Source organism: Molossus molossus, unplaced genomic scaffold (assembly GCF_014108415.1).
Source record: "Molossus molossus isolate mMolMol1 unplaced genomic scaffold, mMolMol1.p scaffold_m16_p_15, whole genome shotgun sequence".
Lineage (NCBI taxonomy): Eukaryota > Metazoa > Chordata > Mammalia > Chiroptera > Molossidae > Molossus > Molossus molossus.
The window spans coordinates 33,508,540-33,534,026 of NW_023425350.1; the positions used below are offsets into that span (position 1 = coordinate 33,508,540).

A 25,487-nucleotide genomic window follows, 5' to 3' on the forward strand; every position below is an offset into this window, starting at 1 on the left:
CTGCCCATTGCAATATTTGCAATTCCAACTTGTGTCACATAGGAAAAGTTAAATGATGGACTGTATACCTTTTGCAGGATTGATTGAGAATGGTGAACACGTAGAAGAGACAAGCTACTAAGGTGATAGAGAATCTATGTACCTTAGGATGTTTCTCTAAAGGATGAAAGTTATGTGGACATAACTTATTCTTTCCATCAGAAAAGTGGAGACTCTTCCTCTCAGTTGAGCCAAGAGCAGAAGAGTGTCTTTGATGAAGATCTGCAAAAGAAGATAGAAGAGAATGAGCGGTTACACATACAAGTGAGAAGATCTTTCTGTTTTTCCATATGAATTTAAAAATGGGTCATATGATCAGGAATGTGGAAAAACCAATGCAAAATAGAGTGTTCTGTGTATGAATGGGTGTTTTAATGTTTCCTATGGTTGCTAGGTAATATGTTACTGTCATTAATTTCTCAAATCTCATATCTTAATATGGACTTGTGTTTCGAAGTATACATTTGTTTTGAGGACAGCAGAATAACTTTATAACAACAATATAGAAGTATACTGAGTACTATTTATTTTATATAGGAAATGATTGGATGAATTATTTAGATGGGGGCTTATGAGTAAGTAGTGTTTGCCTTTTAATGCATTACTGTTCACTTGTTTGTCTATTATGACTGTTAGGGTAAAGACCATGTCAGTTTTGTATGCCTATCCCTAGGACAGGCAGGCCCTCAAATATTTATGGAATACTGAATAATCAGTCTTTGCCTCCAAACATTCAGCATATTGTAAGAGCCATAGTGTAGTGTATCCAACTGTGCTTCCTGATTTTGTGTGTGTGTGTGTGTGTGTGAGAGAGAGAGAGAAATGGTGAACATAGTCAAACAGTGGAAAGTAAATATGCATTAATTCTCAGTCTTTGGTAATGTTGAAAATGAACTTTTGACTTCAGTACATTTTCTGTTAAGTATTCATAATTACTAATTAGTGTTGGATTTTCATTACGGAAAAGAGCTTTCCCTGTTTTAGGAATAACATCTATTTGAATTTTGATTATTTAATTATGGAAGTTAGCCCAGTAGAAAAGTTATACCCTGGGCAGTTGAATTATCTGTGTGCCAGAAATTGAAATAGAAGTTCATGAGACTGAGAAGGAGGAGGTATTGCCTTTGGAGTAGATCTATGTTCCAATCTCATTTCTACATTTTAGCTGTGAGACATTTGACAGTTATAGAGCCCCTTTAGGCTCCCGTTTCCTCATCTATAGAGGAGGTCTAACAAGAACACTACCTCTGATGTACTGTGAGAATTCAATGAGATCATGCCTGTGCCGGTGTTTCATAGTGAGCATACGGAACCATATGGAAATTGCTCAATGAATAGTCACTGCTGTTGATTTTCTCTTCATTTGTAAATATTATGATATTGTGAGACAAGAAAATGATCTTTTCTTTTTAGTTTTTTGAAGCAGATGAGCAGCACAAGCATGTGGAAGCAGAGCTGAGGAGTCGGCTGGCCACTCTGGAGACGGAGGCGGCCCAGCACCAAGCCGTGGTTGATGGCCTGACGCGGAAGTACATGGAAACCATTGAGAGACTGCAGAATGACAAGGCCAAACTAGAAGTAAGCCCAAACATAAAGTGAGAGCATTTTAAGAAATAGTCAAGGCTTTTGGAAATTGTGTACTTTATAGAACATAGTCATTCAAGGTGAGACTGTTGCCTGTAGTGTCTCCTAAGTGTGCCCTCATCTGAAGTCTGACCCATCTGCTTTTCTTTTTCTTCTAAAATTCAGGTAAAATCTCAGGCTCTAGAAAAGGAGGCCAAGGAATGTCGGCTTCGAACAGAAGACTGGTATGTGGAAATGTGAATCCCAAAGGGCCTTGAAGTAATAATCAGAAGACCTGAATTTTGGTTTAGCAGCTCCTGGGTCTTAATTTTCTCACCTTTGAAATGAGATGGGAGTAGGTAATCTCCAGGGTCCTTTTGGGTTGTTATCTCTGGGGCCTTATACATTCTTGGCAGAGTGGCTTGTGCATTAGTCCTCAGCCTGCAGATGTTTTGGGCCATGCAGATAGCATTCTGGGTCTCCTATACTAAGGACTGAATACTTTCTGTTTCAGACTATACTAAACGTAGTCCCAGGCAGGAAAAGTGACCAATAATCACTGTACCAACCTTTGAATGGTCCATTTTGAATAAAATGGAAGTTATATGATCTAAGTTATATATATATATAAATATTAAAATATTACATATCGATGGGTGGTAAAAGCATACTCCACATTTATTTGGTAAATGACATAATATTTTAGGTTTTAATAGAATCAGTTAAGTGAGTTTCTTCAATTTAGTTAGTAGCATTACCTGCTTGGTGTAGATGTATACCTCATAATTAAATAAGAATCAGAAAAGTTATCCAATTTTGAGCCAAAGGGAAAAAAAAGATAAAATACCCAAGAAAAAACTTTACTGTAATACTTTAACAAACATGTATGTGTTGTAAAGAGAAAACTTAGGATGTTGAAATGACTCCAAGATGACTTTGTGCTTGGGGAAATAAAATTGTATAAGATACTGAGACTATGATAAATTCTTCCCAACTTCAACATCATTGGACAGAAGTCCCAAGGGCTTTAGAGTCAGGGCTTAGTATTTTTCTTATCTTCATCTTTTAATAATTCTCTCCTACCGAGAGTATCCTAGATATCAGGCCTAATACCAGCTGTTGACCTAACAAGCAAATGAAGATCCACTGTCTGATTGGTGATAATGTGGTTTTGTATTTTTTTCTTTCAGTCAATTACAGTTAAAGAATCTTCATGAAGATTTGTCAGGTAGATTAGAGGAATCCTTATCAATCATCAATGAAAAAGTACCTTTTAATGATACAAGTAGGTATTATGTACAACTTTTCATTATTTGTAACTTTGCACTTCTCTGCAGTAGCCAACTAATTAGAATAACTTCTAATCTTTTGGCAAAAAACCTCACTGGCCCAACAGAGAGTTGCTTTCTTTTCGTTCTTTTCATCAGCTTTGACCCTCATATTTTGTAGAGGGGTTTATTTTATTTTTAAAATTCTTGTTCATTTTTTCCACCTATTTTTTCTTTTTCCTTTTTCATAGGGAGATTTTAAATTGTCATATAACTACTCTAGAGCCAGCCTTTTTAGAAAAAGCCTAAATTCACATTTTTTATTGTGTATATGTAGCATATCCCAAGGTAAAAACCAGCGTACACACAAAGTACCCAGAAGTTTATACAAGAAAAGCTGTTGTTCATGGTGCCGAGGGAGAGGGTGGGAGGGGGGTCTTGTCAGCCTGATAGCTCCTACCCCTTGGACAGTCCCAGTGATAGTTAGGGTGCTGATTTGGGTAACTCCTGCTTCCTGTTCCTTCTGGGAATAATTGGGTAATTTATATAGCCAAGAGCAACAAAAAGGACTGAAAAAATTTCAACTTACATGTATTATAGGTGTAACCTTTGGACAAGATTTAAGTCAGAACCTTGAAAGCAAAGAAAATGTTTGTTTGGATTGTGACATTTATATTAAAAAAGTACACATTTTCTTTTTTACAGTCACATGATTGAAATTAACTTTTTTACTTCCCTTAAATATTTTTTAGGGAAGACCTAAAAATAGGGGAAAGAAAAGACACCGAAGAAAAGCAGCAGTTTGATCTAACACTAAAATGAGCATATGTCATTATTGCATCAAAATCCTAAATTCCTCTGAAAACAACAACTGTTTCTAGTTTCTACATTAATGTAAATACACTAATGTACTTTGATCCACAAACTTGAAACCTTGGCATTTTATTTTTCCTTTAATTTTTGTATAAATTACTTATCATGTTCTAATAATTTCCTTCTGAATCTCCTTTGGGTTTATTTTTCCTTTTTCCAATACTAGTTGGCACCCTTCTTTAGATTCTTATGTCATTGTGGGTTATTTCTTTTAGTTCCAAAATATTTAGAGATAATTTGCTGAGTGCCCAGAAAGGTAGGGAGCATAGGGGATGCAAAAATTTATAATATAAAAATCTCTACCATCAAAGAATTTATAGATCAGTAGGGATAATGTATAGAAATGTCATAAGTATAAGCTAAACTATTCCATAGAGAACCTCCTGGGTTTCAGAGGATGGACATATCACTGCTGGTGGGGTTGTCTGAGGAAGCTTTTTGGAACATGTGTGTTTTGAGCAGGGCCTGGATATGCAATTAGGTTTTATTGTGCAGAGATTTGGGAGTATGAGCCAAGGGAAGTGCATGGAGTGTGGTCCGTAGGACAAAAGGTGCTGCATGGCTGTTGGACAGTAATTAGTAAAGAGGGCAATGATGGGTAAGTTCTGAAAGGGTGGGTAGGACTGGACCCAGAGTTCTTGGCAGAGGACTTGGGACTTAATTCACAAGGCAGTGGGATTGTTGGAGAGGCTTTTGATCCAGGAACGTCATGATGAGATTTGCATACTTACAAAGGTAGTCTGGCAAGAGTGTAGACTACCCTGGAATGGGGAAAAGGGGCCCAGACTATTGTGATAATCCTGATATGCTGTTATGGAGGCTTGAGCCTGAGTTGTCAGTGAGGTGCAAGGAGGCAAGAGAGTGGGAGGTCTAGGGAGAAGGAGGAGAAGTGTGGTGGAAAGATGTGGTGTGGTTGATAGAATTAAAAAAAGCAAATGAGCAGGTTTATGGGAAAGATGATAAGGTTAACTTTGTTGTTTAATATTCTGACAGATAGATTGTTGTGTATCTATTTACCTATTGGAGTATGTATTTATAAATAAAAGCCTAAGCATCTGGAGAGCAAATGATGTTGACCCTCTTGGGATGGATGAACCCCCCTATTGGGAGTAGTGGGAAAGAGGGATACAAAGTGCAGAGACCTGTGCAGAGTCCTTAGAAAGTTCTCCCTCACAGTGATCAGGAAGGGGAGGGGCTGAAGTAGAGAGGAGCTGGGGAAACGGGATGAGATAGGAGCAGAGAAGAGAGTGTTCTACCTGGTGGTGCTGGTCAGTTCTACACACTGCTTTGGAGAGGTCAGGGAGGGTAATGACAGTAAAGGCAGATGACAGTGTGGTGACTTTGAGAGGACTAGTGTTGCTTTTGAGAGAAGCGCTTCCATGCAGGGGAAACACCAGGTTGCTACCACAAAGGTGAGAGGGGAGTGGATGTTGAGTAACAGGCAGAGACATGCTGGTTTTTGAGCAGTAGGAATGAAGGAAAGGAGAAAGGGTGGGAGCTCATCACTCTAGCAGAGTAAAAGCAAAGGTTGTGTGTGCAGGGGGTGGGCGAGGGCAGAGGATTAAGAATGATATAAGTAAAGGGGAATAAGTCACAGTGGAGATAGAGTTAAACATGCTGCAGTAAATGCTTTTTTTTGTAATGAGGTGATTTTGAAGATGTAAGGAGGAGGTGATTGATGGACTAGATCCTGAGAGGGTCAGAAGGAGCTATCAGAGGCCAGGAGGGAGGTTAGCTGAGGAAAGGATATGTGAAGCCATAGGCTCTAAGGTGGTGGGTGGGGAGTGTAAGAACCCCTTGTGCTTTGGCTCTGGTCTTCTTGTCATCATAGTGGGAAGCCAACCTATCCATGAGGCAGAGGAAGGGAGGAAGAGAGGGGATTAAAATGGAAAAGGTTTGGAGTAGAAATCATGGGAAGTATGATAAAAATACAGCCATGAAATCATGATTGTTGAGTAATGCTGATGCCCCTCTTAAGTTAGGTAGAATATATTATTGTGGACCCTGATCTGGTTTGTGTTAGCAAGAGCATGGTTGAAAATGATGGACCAGGTTGGGAAGGAAAGCAAGCAAGGCTCAGAAAGGACTTGATAGTAAAATAGAGACTGTGGTTGTGATGGGAGACCAAACCAATTTAATAGAAATGGGGATGTAAGAGAGAATTGGATATGAATGGCATAAGGACTTTCTGAATCAGATTTTGGCATTGGGGTCATTCTGAATGAGGAAACAGGCAGAGGAGGGAAGGTTTGAGTGGATGAAATGGTGTGCAGAGATGAAGGTCATTAAAATAAGGAGGTCCAAGAAGTGTGAGTCCAAGCTGTCAGAGGTTAATGACTGGAGAGTAGAGAGGACTGTGAGAAGGATATGAAAACCAACCCAGGAAAGTTAGGATTGAGACACTGGGATCAGCAGTAGCAGACAGTGATAGATCTCAAATATTATAGGATGAAAACTAGTATTTTTGAATGATCAGTGTAGTATGGCACCTGTGTGCAGGGTATTTTAGAAGAGTGACTGAAGATAACATGAACATCATGAGCCTTTCTAAGTAATCTTTTTTGTTTTTATTTCCACCTGAGGATATGTTTTTATTGATTTTAGAGAGAAGAAGAGAGGGAGATAGGGAAAGAGGGAGAGAGAGAGACAGAGAGAGAAAGACAGACAGAGAGATTGGTTGTCTTTCATTTTCGTCCTGACCTGGGATGGAACTCACAACCTAGGTATGTACCCTGACCAGGAATTGAACCCACAGCCTTCTGGTGTATGGGATGGCACTCTAACCAACCGAGCCACCCGGCCAGGGCCCTAAGTAATCTTTTTTTTTTTTTAATCCTCACCCTAGGACATTTTTCCATTTTTTTTTACAGACAGAGTGGGAGGGAGAGAGAGGAAGAGAGAGAGAGGGAAACATCGATGTGAAAGGGACACATCGAGTGGCTGCCACCCGCACGACCAACCAGGGCCGGGGACAAACTGCAACCGAGGTACGTGCTCTTAGCGGGAACCAAACCCGCGTCTCTCCCGACCGCAGGCGGACACTCTAACCGCTGAGCCAAACCGGCCAGGGCCCTAAGTAATCTTGATAGGCCCCCAAAGACGTTTTTGGAAGGATTTCTTAGAAACAGAAAAACAGGGTTTTAAAAGTATTTTTTTTTATCCTCACCCGAGGACATCTTTCCATTTTTTGTTCAGATAGAGCGGGAGGGAGAGAGAGGAAGAGAGAGAGAGAAACATCGACGTGAAGGGACACATCGAGTGGCTGCCACCTGCACGACCAACCAGGGCCGGGGACAAACTGCAACCGAGGCACGCGCCCTTAGCGGGAACCGAACCCGGGTCTCTCTGTACCGCAGGTGGACGCTCCAACCGCTGAGCCAAACCGGCCAGGGCTTAAAAGTATTTTTTTATCCTAAAGGTAAAAAAATATTAGTGGTATTACTTTATCTGTAAATTCCATTATTCTCTTATAGTGTGATTTTGGCTTCAATCATTTTAAATTCTTACATAAAGCTGATTATGCTGCCGGTCATTCATTATTTTGTGATTAAGCTGTTTTTCTGTAAATGTAAAATGAGAGATTTAATGTATATTTATTTTTGTTTTGTAGAATATAGTCAGTATAATGCTCTGAATGTTCCACTCCACGATAGGAGACATCAGGTAAAGATGGAGTACATGTTTTCCTTTTCAGTGATGTGCATGTCAGACTTTTCAGAAATAAGAATTAGTTGTTTGGGCCTCTGTATAATGCACTAAATTATTGTGTTTAACTTTTGCTTTACTTTTTCATACATTTAAAAAAATTGTGTAACTTGCTGTTTATTGAATATATAACATCTGTTTTTGCTCTCTCTCTTGTCTGATAACATTAGAGCTGAATTATGGGATGCACTAATTTGTGAGCCATACTTTTCTTCTAGGTTGGTGGCCGTTGCAATTAAATGGTCTAGGTAAAGTGGAGGAGGTGTGTTTGCCAAAACTGGTGGCTTTCTTATTTACTTAGATGAGAATATTAAAATTTAAGTAGGAGCAAATAAATTTAAGTCAAAGAATAATTATACTAGAATTAAAATGTTTTCTCCAAAAGCAGGCTTAATAAAGTGGTTTGAGAATGATAATTTGATGGTTGACTTGAATTGTATATTTTTCATTTTAAAGCTGAAGATGAGAGACATTGCTGGGCAGGCCCTGGCTTTCGTTCAAGATCTTGTGAAGGCTCTTCTGAACTTTCACACCTACACAGAACAGAGGATTCAGATTTTTCCTGTGGATTCTGCCATCGACACTATATCTCCGTTGAATCAGAAGGTAAACTTAACTCAAGATACCTTTTATCTGCTCCAAACAAGTGGGGAAACATAATTTTTATTTTCAGACAACTTCCTGTGCATCAGCCAAGCACTGTGGGAGGCATGGGAAAAACTGTAAGTCTTAGTCTTTTACCCTCAAGATAAAGTATAGCAAACATGGAGATTCTCAGGAAATTAAATACTAGGAGAGTTATTAAAAGACCTTTGTGTGAGTGAGTGGTTATGGCCAGTAAGCAATATTAAGTCATTAAGAAGGGGAGATTGCTGTCAGTGGTAGTGTCTGGGAAAGAGTCTGGCAATTTGAATGAGCTTTGAAAAATGCACATGATTTGAATAGAAGGAGAAAAGTGGGATAGGTATTTTTGCCCCTAGACGAGGGAAAGGCCTGAGCAAAATCATGGAGTAGGAAAGCATAGGAAGTATGGGTGTCTTCACATACTGTCACTTCTGCCATATTGTATTGATCACCCAGACTAACCCTGTAGTGTATGAGGATGCTGCACAAAGCCATGAACAGCAGGAGGCAGCGATCATCAGGGCCATCCCCACAGGGAAGAAGTTGAGGGATCTTGCTATAAATGTGCACTAAGTGCCAGCCTGAAATGAGTCATTCCATTTTTCCTGCTTACCCTGTTCTTCCTCCCAGCTTGTTTTTGTGCACCACACAGTATTTCCAGGGTTTGAATTGTGTTTATATCCATGGGTCCCCTAAGTTTCATTTACATTAGTATAGCAAAGTTTTGGCCTGTGCAGTCAGATCTGTCCCCTTGGGCAGTTTACCTTGTTGTGCTTCAGTACATCATCATCTTTAAAACAGGGCATAAGCCCTGGCCGGTTTGGCTTCAGTGGTTAGAGCGTCGGTCTGCAGTCCAGAGAGACCTGGATTCAGTTTCCGCTAAGGGCATTTACTTTGGTTGCAGTTTTTCCCTGGCCCTGGTTGGTTGTGTGGGTGGTGGCCACTCAATGTGTCCCTTTCACATTGATGTTTCTCTTCTCTTTCTTTTTCTTCCTCCCACTATCTGAACAAAAAATGGAAAAATGTCCTTGGGTGAGGATAAAAAAATAAAATAAAAATAAAATGGGGCATAAGAGTACCTGCCTTACAGGTAATATGTATATATGAAGATTAAATGAGATTATACATGTAAAGCATTAAGAACAGCATGTAATAAAGGTTAGCCCCCATAATCATTATTATGCCTTACATTTAGTAAGCTTTAGTAGGTGCTTGCCTTTTATCAGTTTTGGTATGACTCCACAAATCTTTTACAGTTCATAAAAATTAAATTTTGGGTCTCTGAAATGCTCTTTAATAAAATTACTGTGGGAAAAAGCTATTAGAAGACCTGGAAAACAGTACTGCAACATTTTAATGTAATTATATGTTTTTTATAGTTCCTGTAATATCAAAAAATATTTTCTACTCCATACTGGTTCTTTGTCCATTATTGGAATTTTATCTTAATGTCTGAAACACTTAATTACTTTGAAAAATTATATATTTCTCAATATTTTACCTGTGGTGCTTTGGTCTGTGAAAGAAAGGCCTCAGTCCTAGTAAGTCTGTAACATTGAAGGAGATTCAGAAACTATTGGTTAAAAGATGGCCAGAATTTTGGGCCTGTTTATAGAATCTTAAAGTAGAAGTTTACACCTGTAAGCTTAGAGTTCATCTTATTTTACAGCTCTGAAGATCAAAGCCCAAAGAGATTTAAGTGAATTGCCCAGGGCCGTATATTTGAATAGTTTTTAGTAGGGCCAATTGAATCATATTTCTGCAGTGTGAGACCTTATATTTCTATCCTGAGAAGTCAAAATTTGAGCCATTAAATACTTAGATAACTGAAGTATTTCATAAGTGAAAATTAACTTTTTGCTTTTAAATTATTTAAATGCCCGTAGGATCTTTTCTGAATCTATTCTTCCTGCTGAATTAATCCTTTGTAAATATTAAAGTATCAATTAAAGTTTTTATATACTCTTTCTGATAATAATTACATTGGTGGAACTTGTAACCCTGAATGTTATATGCAGTAAAAATAAGAAGCTGTACTCAATAGACCTGTTAAAAAAATGAAGTACAAAGCACAGAATACTGTTAGAGTTTTGATTTTCAAATCTTTTTTTTTTTTTTTTTAACTCAGGCACCCCTATGGAGAGAAGCAGGTGTTTAGGGAAGAGGGCCTGCTGGGGCTGGCTTATTAATGCAGTATCCCTTCCCCATTTCCTCCCCTGCCTGGTTGTTAATAACTGTGTCACCCCTTTTCTCAGTCCTCAGTTTGTATTGGGATGGGCACTTGGGGATAGTACCTGGGACTGTTAGAGGGGAGCGTCTCTGTATTAAAGCCATATTTCTCCCCCAAAAAAAGTTTGTAAAAGAATTTAAGTTTATAACTCAGTGGGTCTATTTACAAATATGTTGGTATTCATTATTTTTCAGTGATCTAACTCAATTCCTTCCTTTCTATTTAGTTTTCACAATACCTTCATGAAAATGCATCCTATGTCCGCCCTCTTGAGGAAGGAATGCTTCATTTATTTGAAAGTATTACTGAAGATACTGTGACTGTCCTGGTAATTTTCTTGTTTTACTTCTGGAAGCGGGAGCTCCTCTTTGTCAAATAATATTATTAACCTTGAAATTGTTTTTCTTTTCTAGGAGACAACTGTGAAATTGAAAACTTTCTCAGAGCATTTAACCTCTTACATACGTTTTCTTAGGAAGATTCTTCCTTACCAATTAAAAAGGTACTTACCCTCAAGGCCAGGGAGTTTGGGGAATTGTGGGGTGCCACCTGACCTGCGCTGGAGTTAATAAAATAGTGATACGTTTCTCTTGTGATCTTCCTGACCTTTCTATACCACAGCCAATTTGGACTTCTGTGGAAAAGGAAAATCATGGCTTGAGCAGTGTAAACTTGTATTTAAGAAAATCGAATTGCAGTCCGTCAACTAGAAATTTGTTTTAGTAGTTCTATACTGTAGTTACTACTGTAACCACATAAAACTGTATGAATCGTTATTTTCAGTGATTGTGAATGACATTTACTGTAAGAAATATTTCAGTTTGGGGTATTTATTATTTTTTTGAAGTATATATATCTACGTGGGATTTATCATAGTTAATTCTACATTTGGATCTGTAATCCTTAGGTTTCTTTGAAATGGTATATTCTTGTTTTTATTAGTAGTAATTTAAGTTATAAACTAACAACTTGGTCTACTCTAGTCCCTGTAGGATATGTCATTTAGTAACTTTAAATATTATGTCTTAAATATTTTTGGAAAAGCAAGAGAAAATAATTCATGTAATTGGAAAATTGGTAATACTGCTTGAAAGTTTTGATACTTGTGTTCCAAAACTACCAAGACTTCTAATTCTTCTAAATCTTTCATCCTAGGATTTAGCCTTTAAATAAATATAAAAAAATAATGGGACATAAGAGAAATAAGAACATACATGTATGTCAACTAAGGTTTGGAAAATATGTAAACTTACTGATTTTAAAAATATACAAGTAATTATAGTTTATAAGTTCTTATAAAATCAAAGTAATAGGTTTTAGCTTTTCAAAAATATAAAATTTGATTATTAAAAAAATTAATACACGTTAGAAGCCATCTTGGTCTACTCTAGTCCCTATAGGATATGTCATTTAGTAACCTTAAATATTTTTGGAAAAGCAAGAGAAAATAATTCATGTAATTGGAAAATTGGTAATACTGCTTGAAAGTTTTGATACTTTCAATTCCTGATTCTAACCTATCAAGGTATTTCACTAACTAAATTCTGTGATTTGTGCATATGACAGAATATTAGGAATCAGGGAATTATGACAAACTAATAATTATGAATTGTAGTTTCATATCCTTACATATTGTTATGGTTTAGTATTATTAAAGTTTTTTTGAAAATTGACTTTAGAAATTTAAATAACACTACATTGAATATACTTTATTGACTTGGCTTCTTTTTAAGAAGTATCTCTTTTAGAATCATTGCAAAGTGTTATTTACTGTTTGAAACAGCTGTACATTTTTATTTTCTCTTATTTTTTCACTGTTACATTTTTAGAAAGACTGGATAAGTTCTTTCTTGATCTAAGATTTTTTTTATCCTCACCCGAGGACATTTTTCCATTTTTTGTTCAGATAGAGTGGGAGGGAGAGAGAGAAAGACAAACATCGACGTGTCCCGGGACAAACTGCAACCGAGGTACGTGCCCTTAGCGGGAACCGAACCCAGGTCTCTCTGGACCACAGGCCGACGCTCTAACTGCTGAGCCAAACCGGCCAGGGCGATTTAAGATTTTTGTTCTTGGACTGTTTCATCTCATATGCTTTCAGCCATACCTCATCAGGTATATGTGTTTCTAGGCAAATTTTTGGTCATTGGTTTAAATACCACTTTAATTGACAAGATGACATGTTCTTTTGTAGTACATGGGCTTAGTATTCAGTGAAGCTGTCTGCCATAAATAAAGTAGAAAAGAAGTGACAAGGTCAAGGAAATGGATATGCTAATCATTTCTGTGCTAATAACTTCTCTAGTTGTGTGTAAAAAGCATTTACTTGATCACCTGAAACATTTTTTTATGAAGTGTTGCATTCACGTGGATTTTAAGAAACATAATTTAATTTTCCACAGTAACCATGTAAAATTGAAAATAAAAGTGTATTTTATGAATAGTAACCATTCTTATTTATTTGTTAATTTGAATATTAACCATTTTTAGATTTGAGTCTATAGATTGTCTTTTCTAATCCATATGGCTTTTGCAACTTACTATACTAAAAAAAGTTCTTAACGATTCTCTGCTAGTTCATTTTTAATTAATTCTCCTTAGGAATTCAGTTTATGAAGTTTTTTTTTTCCTGAAAATATTTGTATTTTTGTGCTGCTCTCAGGATGAAAAGATAATGGACACTTGCCTTTATCTTTTTTCCATTCAGTCCTCTGCTACTCCATTGATATTTGCAGCAAGAAGGTGTATATATCGTGGTATAAAAAAATGAAACCTTAGCCCTGGCCAGGTGGCTAAGTTGGTTGGAGTGTCATCCTATATACCAAAAGCTTGTGGGTTTGATTCCTGGTCAGGGCACATTCCTAGGTTGTAGATTCCATCCCCAGTAGGGGCATGTACGGGAGGCAACTGATTGATGTTTCTCTCTCACATCGATGTTTCTCTCTCTCTCTCTCAAAAAAAAACATATCCTCCTCAGGTGAGGATTTAAAAAAAGAAACCTTGTAAAGGAGATAAAAACTTTTTTTTTTTTTGTAAAATCTGTCTTTGGATAGAGTTACTTGAGAATTTAGATGGTTTCTTATAACTAATTGAAAATGTTCAGGATGCTCACTTTAAAAATATCTACCCATTCCTAGTTTAGAAGAAGAATGTGAATCTTCCCTTTGTACATCTGCGTTAAGAGCCAGGAATCTAGAGCTGTCTCAGGACATGAAAAAGATGACAGCTGTGTTTGAGAAGCTGCAGACTTATGTCAGCCTTCTCGCCTTGCCAAGTGAGTATGTTTGTCACTCATGGTTCAACTTGAAGAACTTAAAGAAGCCAGAGAAGGGAGATGGTTTAGCTTGGGTGAGTGAGATGAACATAGGATCTGGAATCAGAAAAACTCAGATTCAAATCCTCCGGCCCCTTATGCATTTATGAACTTGGGAAAATCACCTTACTTTTCTGTACCTGTTTTCCCATTTATAAAATTGAGGTAAATGTGATTATTAAGTTAAAATAAGGATGCACAATATCAGGCATTGAAGACACGCATTAAATATTAATTCTCTTTCTTTCCTTCCTCTTTTTTAAATGGAGATGGGCAAAACAAAATAATTTGTAATAACTTTACAACAAGTAACGGAGGGGAGATTTAGTAGTAAAAATCCTACTCGTTTCCATTTGATCTAACTTAAAAAAGGTATTTTAGGTAATTGAATGGACCTCAGTTTAAGTGATGTTTTTTTAAAAATGCTGTGATTTTACTGGTACTATTATTTGTTTGTTTTTGTAAAAGCTTTAATGTGATATAATTAACATATCATGCAACTTATCCGTTTAAAATGTACAGTTCATTAGTTTATAGTATATTCAGAGATAAGTACACCATCTCTACAATCAATATTTTCATTGTCCCAAGAAACCCTGTACACTTTAGCTGTTACCCTCTTATTTTTCCTTTGCTCCTCCTCAGCACTAAGCAACAATTAGTCTACTTTCTGTCTTTACATTTGCCTATTCCAAATGTTTTATCTAAATGGAACTATATGTGGTCTTCTGTGACTGCTTGCTTTCACGTAGTGTAATGTCTTCAAGATTCATCCAAGTTGTCGTATGTATTGGTATTTCTTTTTATTGCAGAATAACATTTTACTATATGGAGATACCACATTTTATTTATTTACCCATTAGTCGATGGATATTTGCATTGTTTTCACCTTTTTGGCTTTTATTGATAATGACACTGTAGACATTTATGAACAAGTTTTTGAGTGGATCTATCTTTTCACTTCTCTTGGGTGTGTACCTAGGTGTGGAATTACTAGGTTATATGGTAACTGTGTGTTTAACTGTTGGAGGAACTGCCAGACTCTTTTCCAAGGTGGCTGCACCATTCTTATTCCCACCAGCAATGTAAGATTTCTCCACATCCCTACCAATTGTTATTATTTGATTTTGTTATTTTAGCCATCTAGTGATATCTGACTTTTTGAAATGGTATTTTATTGTAGTTTTGATTCACATTTCTGTGATTTCTGATGTCAAGCATCTTTTCATGTCCTTATTGACCATTTGTATATATTCTATTCAGATCTTTTCTCCACTTTTCAATTGGATTGTCTTTTTATTATTGAGTTGTAAGTGTTCTCTATATATTCTAGATACAAATTCCTTATTGGATATATGATTTACAATATTTTATTTCATTTTGGGGGGTAGTTTTTCATTTTCTTGGTGGTGTCTTTTGAAGCACAAAAGTTTTTAACTTTGTGAAGTCTAGTTTGTTTACCTTTTGTTGCTTGTGCTTTTGGTGTTATATCTAAGAATCTATTGTCAAATCTGAGGTCATGGAGACTTAACCCCCATTTTCTTCAGAGTTTTATAGTTTTAGTTCTTACATTTAGGTCTTTGATCCATTTTGAATTAATTTTTGTATATGGTGAAAGGCAAGGGTACAGCTTGTCTTTTGCATGTGGCTGTCCGGTTATCTCAGCACCATTCATTAAAAAGAATATTCTCTTCCTAGTGACTAGTCTTGGCACCCTTGCTAAGACTCAGTTGACCATAGATGTATGGATTTCTTTCTTTTTTTAAAAAAATTTTTCTTTCTCTTTATTTTATTTTTTACTTTTTTATCTTTATTGTTGAATGTATTACAGATGTTCTTCATTTTCCCCTCATTGACCCCTCCTCACTCCCGACCCCTCCTGCCTTTCCCCACACTGTTGTCTGTGTCCATTGGTTATGCATATATGCATTTAAGTTCTTTGGTTATTTCTTGCCACCCTCCAACCCCCCTTTCTTTTGAGCTGTGTCAGTCTAGCAACCAATTTGTACTTCTTCTTTTTTTTTTATTTATCCTCGCTCAAGGACATTTTTAAATTTTTTTATTCAGACAGAATGGGAGGGAGAGAGAGAGAAACATCGGCATGAAAGGGACACATCGAGTGGCTGCCACCCACACGACCAACCAAAGCTGGGGACAAACTGCAACCGAGGTACATGCCCTTAGCGGGAACTGAACCCAGGTCTCTCTGGACCGCAGGCCTACGCTCTAAGCACTGAGCCAAACCGGCCAGGGTCAGTTTGTACTTCTTAATCCCTTCACCTTTTTCACCCATTCCCCCAATCCCCCTCCCATCTGGCAACCAACAAAATGTTCTCTATATCTATGAGAATGTTTCTGTTCTGCTTGTTCATTTTGTTTGTAGATTCAGTTGTCGATAGATATGTATTCATTGCCATTTTGTTTGTTCATATTTTTTACCTTTTTCTTCAACATTTCATATAATAATGATTTGGTGGTGATGAACTCCTTTGGCTTTTTCTTGTCTTGGAAACTCTTTATGTGGCCATCGATTCTAAATGACAGCTTTGCAGGGTAGAGTAATCTTGGTTGTAGGTTCTTGCTTTTCATCACTGTGAAAATTTCTTGCCACTCCCTTCTGGCCTGCAAAGTTTCTTTTGAGAAATCAGCTGACAGTCTTATGGGAACTCCCTTGTAGGTAATTAACTGCCTTGGGGAGTATTATCATCTTAACAACCTTAAGTATTTTGATCCATGAACATGTAGATCTTCTGTAATTTTTTAAACATTATTTTATAGTTTTCAGAGTATAATTTTTGCACCCTGATTTGCTTCTCAGTGGGCTCAGACTTGGGTACATGCACAGTCACCCTGGGAGGACAGTGGTTTTAGTAGGGCTACCTTGTATTGTCTCCTTCCTTAATCACACCCAGTTTTAAGCTCCACTAATTGTTGGTGCAGCTCTGTTTTTAACAATGCCTTGAGGGGTGGTGGGGAGGGGGTGGCATAGATTGATGCAAAGACTGATCTAATTAAATCTGGGCTCTTTTGTAGGTATAGTTATAGATCTAGCATATATCTAACAGGTACAGTTTTTGAGATAGTGTTTGAGATTTATTCTGAACCTAGGAGAGCTCTTAGCTGTATCTTTCTCTAGTTCTCTCTGGTAAACCCAACCAGCCTACAGTTTAGCCTGTATTGTTAATGAATTGCAAATTTCCTTTTAATTGCTTTCACTACCAGCTTCATCATTTTTTAGAACATTCGTCCTTAGTCTTGAACCCCTCCACACTCCCGCAAATTAAGTCAGTTCCTTTCTGAAGAGATTCACAGCTTTCTGTTTTAATCTCTGCTTCCTACTTGGGTTAAATCTCTGAGCCATAGTTCTGGAGCTGGGGTTGGGGATAGGGATATACTTCTCTCGGAGTGACACCCCTGCATTAGTATGTGAACACTTGGTAGAGGGGTTAGGGCAGCAGCCCCTCTGGTACCTTGGCTCGCCTCTTTAAGCATAGAATTCCTGTTGATGAGCTGGGGCAAAGGTGATCAGGTCCTCAGATTCTCAGAAGGACCATACCCAGGGAGAGCCTCCATTCTATGATTTGGGCCTGGGAGAACGAAGGGACCCCCCATCTCTCAGTCATGTTCAGTAATAGGTACCTGGGGGCAAGGTGAGAACTGCAGTCCTCTAGCTGGAAGTTCGGGAGAGGGAGTTCTGTATTCTTGGCTGTACCAGTCTGGAGTGAGATATCTAGTTTATGGGCTGGTGGGGGGAGGGATGGAGGAAGGGAGAGGGTCTTGGTTCACATACCACAGACTCTCACTGTCCTTATGAATTAGTGTAGATTTTCTTGAGTAAATGTTTCATCATTTGCTACATGATTTTAGGATCATTTCCAGAATTTTAAATGGTTGCTTTTTAATATTTTTTACTAGTTCTGGAGAGCGGATCTGTACAGCTGCTCATGCTGTCATGACAGAAATGGAACTCTGTGATGTTTTAATAATAGTGTTTTTAGTGATGCTTATCAAAAAATAATATGTAGGGAAAGAATAAAATGAGAAATGTGTTATATAGTAACAAGGTGAAAAATCACAGAGACCTTCATTTCCTAAAAAAATCTTGAAAGATATAATCCTGCTTAGCAATTTAATTTAGATTCTTAACCATTAAAAATATTTGTGGACATGGGGGATGCAGCTCAATTAGATGCATCTATATTTATAACCTTTATATCTGAATGTGTCTGCAGTGATTTTAAGTGCCATTATTTTCAACATATCACAAGCAGTCTTCATTCTCTTCCCACAAGTTGAGAGAGAGGGTAGGCTGTCAGTTTTTCAGATGAAGTCTTCTGGGAAAATGCTTAGGTTTGTGATTTTGGTTTCCTAGGTACGGAGCCAGATGGACTCCTTCGAACAAACTACAGTTCCGTCTTAACAAATGTTGGTGCTGCTCTGCATGGATTTCATGATGTCATGAAAGGTGAGGCTTGAAAAAGAACATAAATAATCTTAAAACCTTCATCCCACTTTCTCAGATCTGCCTGAATGAGATTTAAACAAATACTGCCAAGGCTACTAGACCCCAGATAGAGGCTTAGTAGCATTTGGCTTATATTGAAGTGCATAGCTCACTGCCTTCTGCTTTTCCCATCTGCTTCATTTCTGAAGGTAAACAAAGTGCTAAAGAGAAACCCTTGTGCACAGTACGTTAGCCAAAAATACATTACACTGACTTAAGGCAGGTGTGTGAATTTTATCAAACCAGACATGCTGTTCAGAGGCATTTAGCAAAATGCATTGCACTTGTTAGAGCCCAAGCATGAAAGGAATTGAGGAAACCAAGGTTTAACGTTCCCAGAAAGAATGCACTAACTTTCCACCAACCTGTGCATTTTTATGTGTAAAGTGCCCATTTAAGTCCTATTTTGTTCAGCAGAGCCTCAAGAAATGAAGGTCTGTTTTTCAGCTTTGGTTGGTTTTCAGTTGCTTCTAAGACTATAGTGCACTGAAAAACATTTCATATGCTTCTTAGCATGTGATTCAGAGGCCTGAAAATTTTTAATCTATAGCTCTGCTTCTAGGTTTTCTTCTTCTTTCTGTTCATCTGAAGACTGACTGAGGTAGGGAAAGGAGGAAAAGGTGGGAGCAGTTATTAGAGACTTAGAAATGGCACAGGTACATAGATTATTTGTTGTCGTGTTTAGTTAACAATTAGTGACCAATTAGTAGTCACAGGAAAATATTTTTAAAAACGTAAATTGTGTTGGGTGGCATGCATAAGATAGGTTTTCTTGTGGCCCTTCTGTAGATTGACATATAACCTATGGCACTGGGAATCATTTTTAGTCTCACCACCTTACTACAGGAAGAGTGGTCCTTCCTGTGGCTTGTCATCCTGCTTCTGGAGCTAGCCCTAGTTTCAGGAACCACAGCTCGAATAGACAGTCTTAGTGGTAGGTGACAATAGTCAACTCAACCCTGCAGAACCCAGTCTGGTTTGTAGGAAACCTAAGGTCCCTTTTCCCTGTGCAGCGTTGTTTTGGGGAGTTCAGAGTTAGCTGTAGGTCTGTATTCTAGAATTTTACTTAACCTAGAATTAGGCCACTGAAACCACAAGTAGCTCTGTGGCTAGAGAGTTTTTGGTTTTGTTTTCTAAATTTTTCTGTGCTGATACTATGATTTGTTCTTGCTACTAGTTTTCTCCAGCATTCCTGTGAAGGAGGGGCTAGAACAGTGGAAGGTAGCTCTCCAAGGAGAAGGGTCTTAAAGCTTAATTTACATTAAAAAATCTTAATTTTATTTCTATTTTAATCTATAATATACAGGGCTTTCTAAAGATGCTTTTGTTCATACATTACATAATATTGAGAAGATGCTAAGTGGTACAAGTCCAAGAATGTTACTGTTATTATTTGGCATGAACTGACAGAGATTATGGGAAGAACAGAGGCTCCCTAAATCCCATTTGTGCCTCCACTTGTTTCTGTCCTTGAAAGTGAACATAACATAAAGAGAGAATATAGGGAAACATGAAGGATGGTGGGCAAGATTATGGGGTCTTTTGCTGGGTTTACAGTTCACATCTCTTTACCTCGCTTGGAGGACTAGTGTGTATCTCTCATGAACACTCAGAGTGAGCATTAACTGGCATTAACACAAGAAGTTTTGTGTTTAAGACAACTCTTGTTTCAAATCTTCCCTTCCTGCTTTGCGCTGAGTAATTGCTTGATCTAAGCTGGAAGGAAAGAAGGCAGGCAGGCAGGCAGGCTCTTCTCAGTGTAAAAACAGGGAGATTTATAAAAAGTGTGTATCCTACATGGATTTAAAATAGGAGTGAATTAATCTTTTAACGGAACATTCTAAGTGAGAATTGTTGATCTTTAGTCTTAGGTCTAAAGCAGGTAGACCCATAGGAAACTTAAAAGAAAAGTAAATCTTTGATTTCTTCGTTCTTTTTGCAGTTAAAATTTAACATCAAAGAGCACCCTAAATATTTAAAATATTTGGACTGAATAACGAGTAACCAGTTGGATTGTCAAACTATAGCAGCATTGATCCAAATAGAAGCTACATAAGTGTTCTTAGTACTGTATGTCTTTTATAAGTATCTCAATCACCTACCAGTCAACCAAGATTACCTACCAACCAAGTTGTATTATAGCATTGTCCACCTACTGTAAAGTGTTAAATAAAACTTTCTGTGGTGTATAGACAGTCTTGTTAGGGGGTTAGCAACTTCAGTATACAAAAAATGTTCATTCCAGTACAATTTTTATTCACTTAGATATCTTATGAATATACAGAGAATGATCATTTATTTATTTTATTTTTTAAAGTAGGTTTTATTGATTTTTTAGAAAGAGAGGAAGGGAGAGAGAGATGGAAACATCAGTGTGAGAGAGAAACATCAATTGGCTGCCTCCTGCATGCCCCTACTGGGCATCGAGCCCACAACCCAGGCATGTGCCCTGATTGGGAATCGAACCTGGATCTCTCAGTCCATGGGACGACGCTCAATCCACTGAGCCACACTAGCTGGGCAATAATAATTTATTTTTAAGACTATATTAGACATAATAGTAATGTACGAATTGGTTCCTTTACTGTGACAACTGTACCATAGTAATGTAAGATGTTAACAATAGGGAAAACTGGCTGTAACTTTTTATAATTATAAAACTATATTAAATTGAAAGTTTATATATGTATGTATAAAATATATAAATAAAGTAATACCTAGGTTTAAAATTTTACTAAAAATACTTTTATTCATAAAATTTACAGTAATTTTGTACTAAAATATCATGATTATATCAGGTTATATCTCAAATACCAGTTCTTTGTAAGTAGTCTTGTTTCCTCTTAATTATTTACTATTTAAATTTCTTGAATCTCAGTAAACAAAAGTCTGCATGAACACCTGCTATAAAAGTTAATTTTCAGCCCTGGCCGGTTTGGCTCAGCGGTTAGAGTGTCGGCCTGCGGTCCTGAGAGACCCGGGTTCGGTTCCCGCTAAGGGCATGTACCTCGGTTGCAGTTTGTCCCCGGCCCTGGTCGGTTGTGCGGGTGGCAGCCACTCGATGTGTTCCTTTCACATCAATGTTTCTCTCTCTCTCTCTGTTCCTCTCTCTCCCTGAACAAAAAATGGAAAAATGTCCTCCGGTGAGGATAAAAAAAAAAAAAAAAGTTAATTTTCATATTGTGTTAATTATTTTTAGCTTTTTTGGTAATGATAATGCTGTATAACTAAAGTATTTTGAAAAAATTCCAAAGGAGGCTGCATGGTAAATACTTTTTTATTTAAAAATATAATTACCCTTCCTTGTAAAGCAATGTTGTCTTAATAATTCTTCTGTTTTCCCTTACTTCCGAGACCCAGAAAACTCCAAGCTTAGTTTGGCCAGTTTCACCTACTGCTGTTTGTCTTAACATGTTTATATCTAAGCTTCTCTTCTATCCTTTTCTAACCCCAGACTTTGCTTGTAATATTCTTGGACTGGAGGCAGTAGCCAGACACTGGAGTATCCAACCCTTATTTGGCTGTTCAGACATTGCTCATTGCTAGAGTGTGTGCTAGCAAACTAGCTAGTAAGGACCGTGGGACCATTGTGCCTCTGTTGGCTGTTCTGTTTCATCCTCATGGTCTGCTTATATAAATACAAGATAAATTCTCATTTGTGCCTACTGGGCTATCAAATCAGGGGTTTTAACTGATAAATTTGGTCAGGGTCATTTACCCACCAGTAGAATAAGGGCTAACATTCAAGTGAGGGACATAGATGTACAAGCTGGTGGCTGTAATAGAGATGCCAGGATGGTGTTAAGAAACCCTCACTTCTCTCTATCTTTATTGTTGTTGTTAATCCTCACCCGAGGATATTTTTTCATTGATGTTTATTGAGAGTCTAAAGGAGGGAGGGAGGGAGGGTGAAAGCTGGAGAGAGAGAAAGAGAGAGTAATATTGATGTGAAAGAGATACATCCATTGGTTGCCTTCTGCATGACCCCGACCAGAGCTGGGGATTGAGCCCACAACTGTTTGGTCCTAGAGCCTAGAGCTGACACTCTAACTGCTGAGCCAAACCGTTCAGGGCTTGCTCTCTATTCTTTCCATGTGGATTTGTGACCTAATTGATATTCAGCACAATGCTGATATTTAGGACCATTTTTTTAGTAAATTTGTAAAAACAGATATGAGAAGATAACAGGCTAGTTATCTATGTGCCACTTGTATATAGATAGTAATGAGTTTTCATTCAATTGCTTTTATAGATATTTCCAAACATTATAGTCAAAAAGCTACAATAGAGCATGAACTTCCAACAGCAACACAGAAGCTCATAACAACGAATGACTGTATCCTGTCATCAGTAGTGGCATTAACAAATGGAGCAGGAAAGGTATTTTTCTCTGGTTTATATTGACACTACATTCAATTCTTAAATATGCTCCTTTTTTTTCTTCCTTGAGTGACATATGAAAATTGATCTGTGAAAGGATTTTGGAATATCAGACTTTTTAGAAAATAAAGTTGTCTCCCTTTTCCTTTCCCTAGCCAATATTTAAAACTATATGGTAGTTACTGTTAAGCATTTGTAATGAGTAAAGGGATTACTTACTCTTTATGTGTTAATGAGTTATTTGATGATTTGAAGATTCTAGATGGTCTCAATATATAGACCCTTGTCTTTATTAAGGTCTGCTATTTAAAAAGAAAAGCAACTATTAATATAAATTAATAGAAAAAAAGAAAAATAAATAGAAAAATTAAAAAATTATTTTTTTCCCCCTCCAAGTTTTTTTGGTTGTGTTTTGGTAATACTTGTGGTAATGCTATCTCTGTGGTTTTGTACCTTAACAAGTACTTTTTTTTTCTTTATTGATTTTAGAGAGATGAAAGCAAAGGGAGAGAGAGATAGAGACACCAATGAGAGAGACCATCGATTGGCCACCTCCTGCATCCTCACCCTCCACCCCCGCTGAGATTTTGGTTCACAACCTGGGCATGTACCCTGACTGGGAATCAAAATGGCGACCTCATGGTGCATGGGTCGATGCTTAACCATTGAGCCACACTGGCTGGGCCTTAACAAGTACTTTTAAAGTGCCTACAACATATATCTTTTCACTGAACTATTAATATTGGATAATGATCATTTGGGTCATTAAGTACTTAATTATTATTATAAAATGACCAAAGTACAGTTTCTCTAAAACTCATTCTATCTTGGCTATCTAGTTTCAGCAGAAGTGACGTTCTAAGAATGTATGTGTATGGCTATCATCAATGCTTTTAATGAGAATTCTTTATGAGCATTATTACCCTTATGTATAAAGCTGTAAGGACTATATTCAGGACTATCTTGGCCCATTTATTTAAACAGACTCAATATAATTTCTCAAGGAAATGCTAATCTCTCTCCATGTTTATATACTATTATTTTTCTGACTGGTTGACCATAATAGAAACAATTTTTTTTCCAGTGGTTTAAGTTAATCAGAAATGATCATAGATTATGTCAGATATTCAGTATCATCTTCCCCAAACTCAGATAGGTCATTGTGACAGTTTGCTATAGTTTAGGGCCATAATTAAAAGGTGTTTTCTTTTGGTTCTGTCAGTTCACAGATCTGTGACTATAGGAGTCCTTAGACAGAAGACCATATCCATTGCCTCTACTTTAATGCTTTTATCTGCAGGCATGTTGGAAGCTTTCTGAAGGTGATTCTAACTTTGATTCAGTTAAGACAAATTCCATAAAAACAGAATGTTGGCATTTTACTGGAGTCTCTGCATTTGCCACTTTTTATGAGAACTCTGGAATTAAATACCTGTATACTCATAGCTTATTTTAGATTTGCTTTGCCTAAAACCTTAAAATGTTGTCTCAAGGAAATGTATTTGATCTTCAGTCTGAATTTTTTATAAATAGTTTTTAACTAAAATAAGTATCTGAACTAATGTTAGTTGTGGTAGCTTAATATTAAGCTTATGTGATTTGATAAAAATAGATTTTATTGTTTGTAATTTTAAAAATCCAATAGGAAAGTATAACATGCATATGAAAGATATTTGTGAAATGCAGACATATAAGAAAGAGGAAAGAGAATAAACCTCTCTGTATACTACCATGGCTTAGATGCAAACACTGGGTATAGAATTGTCTATATCATTCATAAGGAATATGTAGCTCAAGAGTTTTACATCCTCATTTTCTTGAATATTACCTAACATAGAATTTCATTTGACAAAATAAATTATTAATGAATAATATAACCTTTCAGACCATTAGTAATTAATTGCCTACTTTTTGAGCAATTTTTGCCAATATAGGATACTGTTTCATAAGTCACTTTTTCTTATTTATCAAAATAGAATACTCTTTAAGGTATCCAAGACTTGACTTTTTCTTGCTAAGAACTTTCTTAGACATTTTTATTTATACCACCATTTCATATGGCACTGTAGATTCAAAATTATGGCTCAGCAAAGTTACAGTTATGGATCTTCGTGGCTCCTTATGTAGATTTAATAAAGGTTAAGTCAGTTAATGACAAGGGTCTACTTAATTTTCAATCTTTTCTATTTGTGATGTACAAATTGAGATTTACAGAGTTAAATTTAAGCAGAGATCGCATATTCAAGATGCCTGTGTCATGTCTTATGTTGGAATATGAAACATTTAAAATTAAAATGCAAGTGGAATGTATAAACCCAAATATGTGTATTTTGAGAACAGTGGCAGAGTTAATGAGGTTATTAACTCATGAACATCATCTAGAAATATTCTGAATAAATCAGAATCAGTTTTGGTTTTCAGGAAGAATAAAAATTGTCTAGATTAAGACCTGTCAGAAGTATAGTCTCAGTATTTATACTGATAGGTCTTTTTATTATAAATAATTGCCTAGGCATTCTCAAGTAAATAAATGTGGGCTTTTGGGCAGGTGCTGAGATTTGATTTCCATTCTCAATATTTTTAACTCTGCTTTGAAAGCTGTTATATATTTTAGGTATATTATTGGAAAACAAAACCTATCTTCTTGTCACACTTCATTTAGATTGCATCTTTCTTCAGCAACAATGTGGACTTCTTCATTGCTTCACTGAGCTATGGGCCTAAGGCAGCCAGTGGATTCATTAGTCCTCTTTCAGCCGAATGCATGTTACAGTACAAGAAAAAAGCTGCTGCCTATATGAAGGCTTTGAGAAAGGTTTGTGAGCTTCTGTTAACATTTAAATCAGTGGGAAAATCAAGAATAATTCCAGAGAATGGCAAGAATTTTTCCACAATTTATGTTATAGTACTTAGGTTTTACACAATTTGGGGGCACAGGTGTTTGGTGGTTTTGGAGTTCTTTGGGGAGGAGGAGGTAACAGACCCAAA

The 25,487-nt window shown here is 36.9% G+C and overlaps 1 protein-coding gene across 4 annotated transcripts in view; it reads left to right on the plus strand.

The window, feature by feature from the left end:
• The window catches only part of PPP1R21 (protein phosphatase 1 regulatory subunit 21), a 62,614-nt gene that overhangs the window by 14,642 nt on the left and 22,485 nt on the right, over positions 1-25,487 (plus strand). For all 4 annotated transcript variants that reach the window (XR_004959668.1, XM_036262539.1, XM_036262541.1 and 1 more), the window contains exons 4-15: positions 202-303; positions 1,453-1,617; positions 1,789-1,847; positions 2,793-2,887; positions 7,354-7,406; positions 7,905-8,054; positions 10,529-10,630; positions 10,716-10,804; positions 13,440-13,576; positions 17,988-18,080; positions 22,372-22,499; positions 25,162-25,314. Coding sequence is in view for 3 of the 4 variants with exons in the window: in XM_036262539.1 (XP_036118432.1) it covers positions 202-303; positions 1,453-1,617; positions 1,789-1,847; positions 2,793-2,887; positions 7,354-7,406; positions 7,905-8,054; positions 10,529-10,630; positions 10,716-10,804; positions 13,440-13,576; positions 17,988-18,080; positions 22,372-22,499; positions 25,162-25,314 (1,326 nt within the window). In the remaining variant the exon portion in view is untranslated. The remainder of the gene's footprint in view (positions 1-201; positions 304-1,452; positions 1,618-1,788; positions 1,848-2,792; positions 2,888-7,353; positions 7,407-7,904; positions 8,055-10,528; positions 10,631-10,715; positions 10,805-13,439; positions 13,577-17,987; positions 18,081-22,371; positions 22,500-25,161; positions 25,315-25,487) is intronic.